The 11452-nt window shown below is 39.8% G+C and overlaps 1 protein-coding gene and 1 non-coding gene across 2 annotated transcripts; one reads left to right on the forward strand and one right to left on the reverse strand.

The window, feature by feature from the left end:
- Positions 1 to 694: 694 nt before the first annotated feature.
- Positions 695 to 9302, forward strand: LOC148210327 (uncharacterized). Its single transcript, XM_088126362.1, has 2 exons — positions 695 to 5482; positions 6075 to 9302. Exon 1 carries the CDS (start codon positions 1067 to 1069, stop codon positions 2090 to 2092), a length of 1026 nt encoding a protein of 341 aa, XP_087982488.1. The 5' UTR covers positions 695 to 1066; the 3' UTR covers positions 2093 to 5482; positions 6075 to 9302.
- LOC148210328 (small nucleolar RNA R71) lies at positions 1547 to 1653 on the reverse strand. The gene has a single exon (XR_015792477.1). It is a non-coding gene; the product is annotated as a small nucleolar RNA R71 (small nucleolar RNA).
- Positions 9303 to 11452: the final 2150 nt, after the last annotated feature.

Genomic DNA, 11452 nt, shown 5'->3' on the forward strand with positions numbered 1-11452 from the left:
ATTCCACATTCAACCATTTTACTTGCTGTATTTTCTTCAATATGTCTTTCTAAATTCCCGTCTCTAGCCCCGGTTATGGATAGTTAGCCTTTTATTTCTAATAAGGGTTGCTAAGAAGTAGTGTTTTTGCTTTCCATTCATTGCTCAACATGTTTTCTCAAAAAGTTAGGATTTAGAGAAGGCCACTGTACGTCTTAACAAGTCAATACTGAAAAGGTCGCTTATTTGCATTGTTGAGTGATTAAACCGAGGAGAGGAGCGCCTTAGACATAAGGGTTCCGCTTAAGTAGCCTAGACATAGGACCTTAACCCGAGGTTGCGACTATTTCCATCCTAAAACTAAGATATCTCTCGTAATAGACATATTAGGGAATGTCTTAGGACTTTGAACTTGCTTAGACATAAGTCAAGTGAAAAGCGTAGTCGTTGGTTCCTAAAGTAAAATGCATATCGTCCTTAGCATGTCCTTGATTCTTTGTTGGCTAACTTGAAGTAATTCGGGCTAGGTTCTATCATTATAAGTCCAAATCCCAAATCCAGAACCATTATTTGTGACCACTTCCCATTTTACAAGAATCACTCATTTCAACATTCACTATTCTTTAAAACTTTAGAGTTTGGAAATTATTTAGAAGTCCTTGAGGATCGATACTTGGATACTCCATCCATTTTATATTACTCTGACAGGTGTGCACTTGCATCTATATAATTGTTACCACGCTTAGTGCGTGCGTTCAGCATAACCACCAGTCAAGTTTTTGGCGCCGTTGCCGGGGACTTTAATTTTAAAATTATTTTCAAATTCTTTTAGTTTTTATTTTTGTGAATTGTTGTTGGGTGTAATTTCCATCCACCGTTTTTGTTCTATATTTTTGGTCGTTTATCTCACAGGGGTAAGTTAAAGTGCATGAGCACAAGATCTTTTCTTCTACCCCTTGACACTGAGATTGAGCGGACCCTTCGAAAAACTCGAAAGGAGTAAAGACTTCGAAAACAACTAGAAAAGCAAAAAGAGAGAGAAGGTGAAATCAGTCCTGAAAGTGAGGTAGAGAGTACGAGCACATCAATGGCAGATATTCCACCTCGTGATCCGGTTGATCCACCTGCTGTTAACGGTAATATGAGGGATCATGCGAGAAATGATGAATTCAACCATATTCAGATGGCGGACAACAGAGACGTGGCAATGCGAGAATATGCCGCCACGGCTTTTCATAACTTTGATTCAGGGATAGTCAACCCTATTCCAGCCCACGCAAACTTTGAGCTTAAATCAATGATGTTCCAAATGTTACAGACAATTGGACATTTTGGAGGGCAGGAACATGAGGATCCACATGATCATCTGAAATCATTCATTCAAATTGAAAATGCATTTCGATTACCTGGTATAACAGACGATGCTCTTAGACTAACACTTTTTCCATTTTCTTTGAAGGACCAAGCTAGAGCATGGCTCAATGCATTTCCACCGGGATCCATCACCACATGGGGGTCGTTAGTGGAGAAGTTCTTAACAAAATTCTTCCCACCTACTTGCCACGCTGATATCAGAGAGGAGATCATCTCCTTTAGACAGTATGATCGTGAACCTGTTCACGAGGCGTGGGAAAGATTTAAAGAACTAATCAAGAAATGTCCGAACCATGGCTCGCCGGCATGCATCCAGATAGAACATTTCTTTAGAGGTTTAGATCATCCTACTAAGATGATGCTAAACAATGCTGTCGATGGAGCCTTTAAAAAGAAGACATTCAACGAGATAGTTGACATCCTAAATGACTTAGCTTCACACAACGAACTATGGTGTTCGCAAAGATCTAGGGCAGCACCAAAGAAGCAAGATCCAGCTGGAGTTTTGGCTCTGGACATTGCGACCTCGATGCAAAAGGAGGTGGTTACAATGAATAAGAGGCTAAAAGAGATGGCATTGGGAATAAAAAATCCATTAGCCACGCCGATACAACCTGTGCGGTCGGATTATTGCACTCCTACCCCTGTTTGCCAAGTCAACGATCTCATTTGTCATTTTGCAGTGAAAACCATATTTATGATAATTGTCCACATAACCCTGCTTCTGTTTTTTATGTAGGACATGGGAACAATAGGAACTTTAACCCATATTCGAACACCTACAACCCAGGTTGGAGGCACCACCCTAATTTCTCATGGGGAGGTCAAGGAGGTTCGAGCGGTTTTAATCAAGGGTAGAGCCAGCAGAACAAGCAGCCCTATGTTCCACCTACACAGCAATACATCCCGCCACCGCAACAGCAGTACAATCAGAGAACACAGACTCCACCAGTTCAAAATAACAACTCAAATCTTGAGAGTAAGATGAAGGAGTACATGGCTCGAACCGACGCAGTGATACAATCCCAAGCGGCATCAAAGAGGAATTTCGAGACCCAATTGGGACAGCTCGCCAATGAATTGAAGAATAGACCACAAGGTTCTTTTCCAGGCCATACTGAATTACCAAAACGAGAAGGGAAAGAACAGTGCAAAGCTGTCACCCTTAGGAGTGGACTGGCATATGATGGACCAACAATGCCAACAACAGATGTACAGATTCCGTCCACTGAACCAACTGTAAAGATACCAGAAAATTCAACAACACCAAAAAAAGAAAATATTAGAAAAGGTAATGAGGACACCCGAGTGTTCCTCCACAGGTACATCCTTCTTTTACCCCTACTCCCCCGTTTCCACAAAGATTAGTTAAGAAAAATAATGATTCCCAGTTTAGAAAATTTTTAGATATTTTAAAACAATTGCATATAAATATACCATTAGTAGATGCTCTAGAACAGATGCCAAATTATGCTAAGTTTTTTGAAAGATATAGTTTCTAGGAAGAAAAAGATAAGAGAGCATGAACTGGTAGCCATGACAAAATGTAGTAGTGAAGCTGTAGGCAGCCCGTTACCCATGAAATGTAACGATCCTAGCAGTTTTACCATCCATGTTCCATAGGAGGAAAAAACTTAGGTAGGGCATTATGTGATCTAGGCGCTAGCATTAATCTTATTCCATTATCAGTTTTCAAATCTTTAGGCATAGGAGAAGCTAGACCTACTACGGTTACCCTCCAACTAGCAGATAAATCTATCATAAGACCTGAGGGAAAGATAGAAGATGTTTTAGTCCAGGTGGACAAATTCATTTTCCCTGCGGACTTTATCATTCTAGATTGCGAGGCAGACTTAGACGTTCCCATTATTTTGGGAAGACCATTTCTAGCCACTGGGGATACAGTTTTTAATGTGAGGAAGAGAGAAATTACAATGAGGGTAAATAATGAAGAAGTTAAATTTAACGTTCTAGACGCCATGAAATTACCAGGAGACTTTGAAGAGTGCTCTGCTATAAATAGCTTGAATCCTGTTATGTTTGATGAGTTTTATGACTTATTAGTTACAGAGATTGAAGAAGAGCTTGATAAGATAACAGAAGGACCAGAAGATGTGACTAATCCTATTGAAAAAATACAAAAAGAAGAATGCAAGTCGTTACTTCCGTCCATAGTGGAACCACCCACTTTGGAGCAGAAGCCATTGCCGTCGCATTTGAAATATGCGTATCTAGGGGATAACGACACTTTACCAGTTATTATAGCTTCCAATTTATCACCTACTAATGAATATTCTTTATTGCAGATTTTGGAGAAGCACAAAAAGGCCATTGGATGGACGATAGCAGATATCCGAGGGATAAGCCCGGCCTTTTGCATGCACAAAATTCTATTGGAAGAAGATGCTAAGAATTCTATCGAGAGTCGAAGGCGGTTGAACCCGAAGATGAAAGAAGTTGTAAGGAAAGAAATTCTTAAATGGCTTGACGCCGGTGTTATATACCCAATATCCGACAGCAGCTGGGTAAGCCCAGTACAGTGTGTACCAAAGAAAGGGGGTATAACCGTGGTGGCCAACGAGGAGAATGAGCTCATCTCAACCCGAACTGTGAGCGGGTGGAGAGTTAGCATTGACTATCGCAAACTCAACAAGGTAACAAAGAAAGACCATTTTCCTCTCCCGTTTATTGACTAGATGCTCGACTGTCTGGCAGGTAAGGATTTCTATTGTTTTTTAGATGGATATTCGGGTTATAATCAAATTACTATTGCTCCAGAAGACCAGGAGAAGACAACATTTACGTGTCCGTATGGTACGTTCGCTTTCAGGCGAATGCCCTTTGGACTATGCAATGCACCCGCGACTTTTCAGAGGTGTATGATGGCCATCTTCTCTGACATGGTAGAAAATATTCTAGAAGTTTTTATGGATGACTTTTCTGTTTTTGGAAATTCTTTTGACGCATGTTTAGTTAATTTGGAGAGAGTATTGGAGAGATGTGAACAAACAAACCTAGTCCTAAATTGGGAGAAGTGTCATTTCATGGTACAAGAGGGTATTGTTTTGGGTCACAAAATTTTCAAGCAAGGAATAGAGGAAGACCACGCTAAGATAGACATCATTTCAAAAGCTACCTCCTCCTACAAATGTTAAAGGGATTAGATGTTTTTTAGGGCATGGGGGATTTTACCGCCGCTTTATAAAAGACTTTGCTAAAATTTCTAAACTCTTGTGTCAATTGTTAGAACATGATAGACCATTTGTTTTTGATGATGACTGTTTAAAATCATTTGAAATGTTGAAAGTTGCTCTATGTTCAGCCCCTATAATTACCGAACCTAATTGGGATTTAGCTTTCGAGCTCAAGTGTGATGCCAGTGATTATGCAATAGGAGCTATGTTAGGACAACGTAAAAACAAGATCTTGCATCCTGTGTATTATGCTAGTAAGACTCTGACCGGTGCACAACTCAATTACACTACTACTGAAAAGGAACTGTTAGCAGTTGTGTTCGCCTTTGATAAGTTTAGGTCTTACTTGATAGGCACAAAAGTCATTGTTTTTACTGACCATTCTGCTTTAAAATATTTATTTGCTAAAAAAGATGCTAAACCATGTTTGATACGGTGGATTTTGTTACTTAAAGAGTTTGATATTGAAGTTAGGGACAGAAAGGGTACTGAAAAACAAGTTGCTGATCACCTGTCTAGATTGGAATCCCCGCTCTGTGATGATGGAACTGTTATACGTGAATAGTTTATTGACGAGCAACTCTTGCGAGTTGTTTCAGTTCCCTGGTATGCCGATATAGCAAATTATTTGGTAAGTCGAATAGTTCCTTATGAGTTCAACAAGCAACAGGTAAAGAAATTTCTAAATGAAGTTCGATTTTATCGTTGGGATGAACCTTTTTTATATAAGCTAGGACCTGACAATATCTTACGCAGGTGTGTCGCAGAAGAAGAGCACGAGGCGATATTAGACGCTTGTCATATGTCTCCATATGGAGGACATTTTACAGGACACAAAACCGCAACAAAAGTTTTGCAAAGTGGGTTCTTTTGGCCCACTCTGTTCAAAGATGCACATAAGTTTGCCCAAGTTTGTGATAAATGCCAACGGACAGGTAATATATCTAAACGCCACGAAATACCTCAAACCCCGATCCTGGAGATTGAAATATTTGATGTGTGGGGTATAGATTTTATGGGTCCATTTCCATCTTCTAATGGTAAGCTTTATATATTGTTAGCAGTAGATTATGTTTCGAAATGGATAGAAGCCATTGCAACTGCTACTAATGATTCTAAAGTTGTCATTCGTTTTCTGCAAAAGCACATTTTTATGCGTTATGGAACCACGTTGTCTGATAAGCGATGGGGGGGCTCATTTTGTGAATAGGTCTATGCAAAAGTTGCTGGCTAAATACAATGTGCATCATAGGGTTGCAACAGCATATCATCCTCAGTCGAATGGGTTAGCCGAAATATCTAATAGGGAGATAAAAAACATTTTAGAAAAAACTGTAAATCTTAACCGTAGGGATTGGTCTTTTAAGCTTGATGATTCACTTTGGGCATATAGGACAGCATTTAAGACTCCCCTCGGCATGTCCCCCTATAGGCTAGTCTTTGGAAAAGCGTGTCATTTGCCTCTTGAGCTAGAATATAAAGCATTTTGAGCTACTAAGAAATTAAATTTTGATTTGTCGGCTGCAGGTGAAGCGAGAAAGTTACAATTGTTGGAATTAGAAGAACACATGCACTTTTCTTATGAGAATGCTAAGTTGTTTAAGGAAAAAACTAAACAGTGGCATGATAGGCGTCTTCGGCCGAACAATCTTCAAGAAGGTGATCTGGTTCTGTTATTCAATTCTAGGTTGAAACTTTTTCCTGGAAAACTTAAGTCTAGATGGTCTGGTCCCTTTAAAGTTTTTAAAGTCTACCCATATGGGGCAGTAGATCTAGTTGACTCTAAGGGAAGTATTTTTAAAGTAAATGGGCAGAGACTTAAGCCATATTTTGGAGAACCAGTGGATAGAGGAAAAATCTCTATTCAACTTTCAGGTCAATAAATGTTTGCGAAAAATGTTTTTCCTTCTTATCTGTTTTGAAAGAACAAAAGTAAAGGAAGGAAGTTTTTGTATCTTACATTCTTTTTGTTTAATTATAAAACGTTTTTCTTATTAAGAAAATGTTTTTGAAAACATTGAAAAACAAAAAGAAAGAAAAAAAAACGTTGAAAAAAAAAAGAATTACGCAGGCGCCTGGCGCCTGCCCTGTTTTTCCAGCAGTTCGAATTTCGTTTTCCTTCGTGATTTGGGTTTCATTTTTCGACTTTTATGGGTTTTATTTCAGGTCAAACATTAATCCTTTGTGATTTAAGTTTCAAATCTCTCCTTAAACTCAAAAATACTTCAATTCTTGTTTCCCTAATCCTATTTGGAATTCAATCTTATTTTTTCCTTTTAGGTTTAGGAAACCTAGTTGAACTTAAATCTCAATCCCTTTCCATTTAGGATTTAGTTTGGGGAAAGCTTTAAATAGACCCATTGCCTAAGCTTTACAATTTCAACAAAAACCCACACAACTCTCTTCCAACGGAGCATGATGAGCATGTCACTCAGGATAGGGCACTGCTGGTTTATGCCATGCTAAAGGGCATAGATGTGAATTATGGAGAATTGATCAATACCAGTATCCATGAGTGTACCCACCGAACACGTGGTAAGCTTTATCACCCACGATTGGTCACTTCTTTATGCTTGCGACAAGGTGTACAGCTCCCTGAGGATCAAGTTAAGAGAAATGCCCCAATTATGGAAGAGAAGAATATTCGGCGTATTATCGCCCATGCGTTACAAAGAAGGGAAGGTACTGGGATGTCTCCTACATCGGAGATCCGTCGTCTTCGAGAGGAGAACCAACAGCTGCGAGATCAGGTTCGAGAAGTCGTGCAACATATCTACAACTTGAGGGCTTCATTGGATTTTGCGGTTTTACCTTCATGGCCTCCAGCACTAGCTGCTATCCTTGGTCATCCATCTTCCAGTACCGACACTGATCCTAGTCCACAACCTCCGACTTCATGAAGGGGAGGTTCTTTCTTTGCTATTTTTTTTTTTTTGTGTATTACTCTTTTGGTTAATGACGTAGTTTGCATATTCTAGCATTACTACGCATGTTTTTTTGTATTAATTATGTTTTGAGCTCAGTTGAAGCATGAATAAATTAGTATCGTTTATCTTCTGATCACTTAAAGTATGCCTTCACTTAACCTTAGTTTAGCTTTTCACATGCCTATTTTGAAGCATCTGTGCTGTGCATGTGATTTCATGTCGATGATGATTATAAGAGATTGTTGAGTTTTCTGTTCTATGCCTGACTAAGCTTTGAGCTATTTCCTTTGTTTATGTGATAAACTCATTTTCTTTTATGTCTTTTTGATCTTTACAGACTTTAAGCTTTTTCTTTGCCCCTATATAGGAAGTCCTTGTCCTTTTTACTGTTAAGCCTTTTTCATCCGATGCAAAAGTCTTTTCCCAGTGAGGACACTGTCTCTCTTAAGTTTGGGGGGACAGTCGTTGTGTCAGTCGTTGTTTTAGAAAGATAAAGTGTTATTTATATTTGAAACAAATGCTATTACAGAAAGAAAGTGTTGAAAAGCACTTAGCTTAAAAAAAAACAAAAACAAAACAAAACAAAACAAAAGTTGCAGAAGAGTAAAAAAGAGTATTGTTGAGAGAAAATAAGAGTGGGGAAAAGACTTGTGTTAGAAAGAAAAGAGTGGTAAAAACAATGAGAGTTAAAGAAAATGTAGTTATGATTTCCGAGTCCTACTGTAGACACCCATTTAGTTTTGGGTTGGGTGTTGACTTTGAAAATAGCAGTAAGGATGGTGATAAATGACTTCGTGTTTCTCATTGTCGTCGTCTTATGACCTAGCTGTTAGTTTCAAAGTCTTTCTACGAGTAGCTGTGGTTGAAACCGATTTTAGTGTGTGGAAACCTCAGGGGCTAGTAGCCGGTCTTTTAGATGTAAAAGTCTTAGTGTAAGGAGGGAGTGTGCAGATTCCTTAAGGGTATTTGAAAATGTTTTCTGTTTTTAAAAGGAAAAAGGATTTTGAAAGAGAAAGTTTTTATCATTTCAAACTTGGTTTATAGTGACTAAGCTTACGAAGGCAATAGAATGGTAGGCTTTGGCATCTTTTCCTTGAGACAATTTATGATTGAACATCTCGGTTGCTTTTGCTTTTCCTTGTCCATGTGTTAGAAAGCTGATTAAAGTTGCTAAGTTTTGCTTGAGGACAAGCAAAAAGTTAAGTTTGGGGGTGTGATTACGCTTGTCTACATGCGTAAAAAGAAGGTTTTAGATGCTGTTTTTACTATGTTTCAGCTTTGTTTCGGATTTTTCTCGGTCGTTTGAGTTCCAATTCATGCAAAATTCATATATTATGCTTTGTGGTTGGCTTATATTGTATTTATGACATTTTAGGACCATTTGGGAGTGCAAATTAATCAAAAGAAGCAAAAAGTCGGAAATACCTACATGGGAGGCGCCAGGCGCCTGGGAAGGCTGCAGAAAACAGTTTTTCTTCCAACTTTGCCCTTAATGAAACGCGTCTTCCCATGCGTTTTGGTGGTTCCAACCGATGCATACGTGTAGAAGAAGTGTTCCACTATCAGTTTGAGCACGATTTGGTCAGTCAAAAGAGTTGGAAATGGGTGATTCACCATCGTTTTAGGACCTACCTAACCAATTCTGCACAGCTATAAATTCCAGCAGCTTCTCCACCAAATGCATCAAGCCTTGCTTCCTTCTCTTGATCATTTTTAGTGTTTCTTTGTTGCTTTCTAAGTACTTTTGAGTTGCTTTCATTAGTTGCTTTTGGTTTTTAAATCCCGAGCACTTTACATTTCTTTATTGAGCTTTGTTTTGTTTCCATTTGTACCTAGTTATTTTCTACTTATTCAAATTTATAAAAATCCACCACTTTGCTTATCTTCCCTTTGCCTTTACTTTATTTTTAGTTAAGAGAGTTAGTGTTTTTGGAGGAAAGAGCACGTGACACTCCCCCTTGCTTGAAAGAGAAGGGCGAAGCTCTCAATCCCGATAAAAACTCTCCGTTAGTTAACTTTTGTTTTTCACACATGCATTCCACATTCAACCATTTTACTTGCTGTATTTTCTTCAATATGTCTTTCTAAATTCCCGTCTCTAGCCCGGTTATGGATAGTTAGCCTTTTATTTCTAATAAGGGTTGCTAAGAAGTAGTGTTTTTGCTTTCCATTCATTGCTCAACATGTTTTCCCAAAAGTTAGGATTTAGAGAAGGCCACTGTACGTCTTAACAAGTCAATACTGAAAAGGTCGCTTATTTGCATTGTTGAGTGATTAAACCGAGGAGAGAAGCGCCTTAGACATAAGGGTTCCGCTTAAGTAGCCTAGACATAGGACCTTAACCCGAGGTTGCGACTATTTCCATGCTAAAACTAAGATATCTCTCGTAATAGACATATTAGGGAATGTCTTAGGACTTTGAACTTGCTTAGACATAAGTCAAGTGAAAAGCGTAGTCGTTGGTTCCTAAAGTAAAATGCATGTCGTCCTTAGCATGTCCTTGATTCTTTGTTGGCTAACTTGAAGTAATTCGGGCTAGGTTTTATCATTATAAGTCCAAATCCCAAATCCAAAACCATTATTTGTGACCACTTCCCATTTTACAAGAATCACTCATTTCAACATTCACTATTCTTTAAAACTTTAGAGTTTGGAAATTATTTAGAAGTCCTTGAGGATCGATACTTGGATACTCCATCCATTTTATATTACTCTGACAGGTGTGCGCTTGCATCTATATAATTGTTACCACGCTTAGTGCGTGCGTTCAGCATAACCACCAGTCAGCTGCCTCTCTCGACCGCCTCAAGCCTTGCTTTGACTTGCTTAAGCTTGGTGATCACGTCGGCTACCATGACGGGGTCCACGCCCGCATCAGCACTTGCCCCGGAACGTGCACCTGTGTTTCCCCAACCGCGGAGGCGAGGTGCGCGGGGTGGCAACCCGTTTCTCTGAGGTTGTAGTGGCGGGAACTGATTTGAGGCGAGGTGGAAATCCCGGACTGCTACTGGATCGGATGTGGCCGGCCGACCTCCATTCTCCTTGACCACCCCCGCGTGGGGTCATTGTTTGACGTCGGGAGTTCCTGCCACCTGAGAATACGTGAGTCGAGGATGGGCTCAGGAAGTGACAGCATCCCTCACCGGAGAGCGGATGGGCGAAAGTTGAGATCGTGACTGTTGAGAGCGGGTTTGGGCCATTGGCTCGGATTGCAAAAGGTGAGGCTGACTTCTGGATGAGTCGTCCCCACAGACGGCGCCAGATGTTTGAGCCCAAAATTGACTGAGCTCGGACACGATTTAGATCGGTGTGCTCAGGACGAGCTATAGCCAATAGTCCCGCACCTCTCTTCCACAGTTCTTGAGACCTGCAAAACAAAGTTAGCACTCCGACGAGCAAGTTAGTTCTAGTTCGAGCTAACTTGCCGAGTCTACTTAAGATTGCGTACCTTGCATTTAAGGCAAAGGTTTCTATTTATAGAAACTAGGCCCGACAGGGGTTCTGACACACCCTAAAATCGCGGCGTGTTGTCGGGTACAGAAGGGACACTGTTACGGACTTTGTATCAGCTCAGCTCGGCACTATAGGTCCTACCCTGACTGCCGACCTAAGTATTTTGGAGCTGCTTTCTCCATTTCGCTCGCGTGTTTAACCAACTCACCTTTTCGATCATGTCACGTGGCAGGCTAGGATTCGCCTCCAACACCTTTTGTATATTCCAAATTGTTTTCATAACTGGGTTCTCTGCCATTTGTTGTGTTCTTTTGGATTGCCTTGCTTATTATTTTCGGCTTTCTTTTTGCTTTTTCACTAGTTTTGAATTTACATAAAATTGAAACGACATCTAGCGGGAATCCTTCTTCTTCTTCTTCTTCTTTTTTTTTTTTAAGTTTCGATTGACCATTCAATCTAGATTTCTTTTGGAAAACAACCGATCTCTCTCAACTAATTAGAATCTCCCTGTCACAATTCTTTCAA

Source organism: Momordica charantia, assembly GCF_013281855.1.
Source record: "Momordica charantia cultivar OHB3-1 chromosome 7 unlocalized genomic scaffold, Mcharantia_2.0 BLBB01000007.1, whole genome shotgun sequence".
In the NCBI taxonomy this organism is placed as follows: domain Eukaryota; kingdom Viridiplantae; phylum Streptophyta; class Magnoliopsida; order Cucurbitales; family Cucurbitaceae; genus Momordica; species Momordica charantia.

Coding starts and splice junctions, on each gene's coding strand:
- LOC148210327 (XM_088126362.1), top strand. CDS start 1,067: ATGGCAGATATTCCACCTCGTGATCCGGTTGATCCACCTGCTGTTAAC.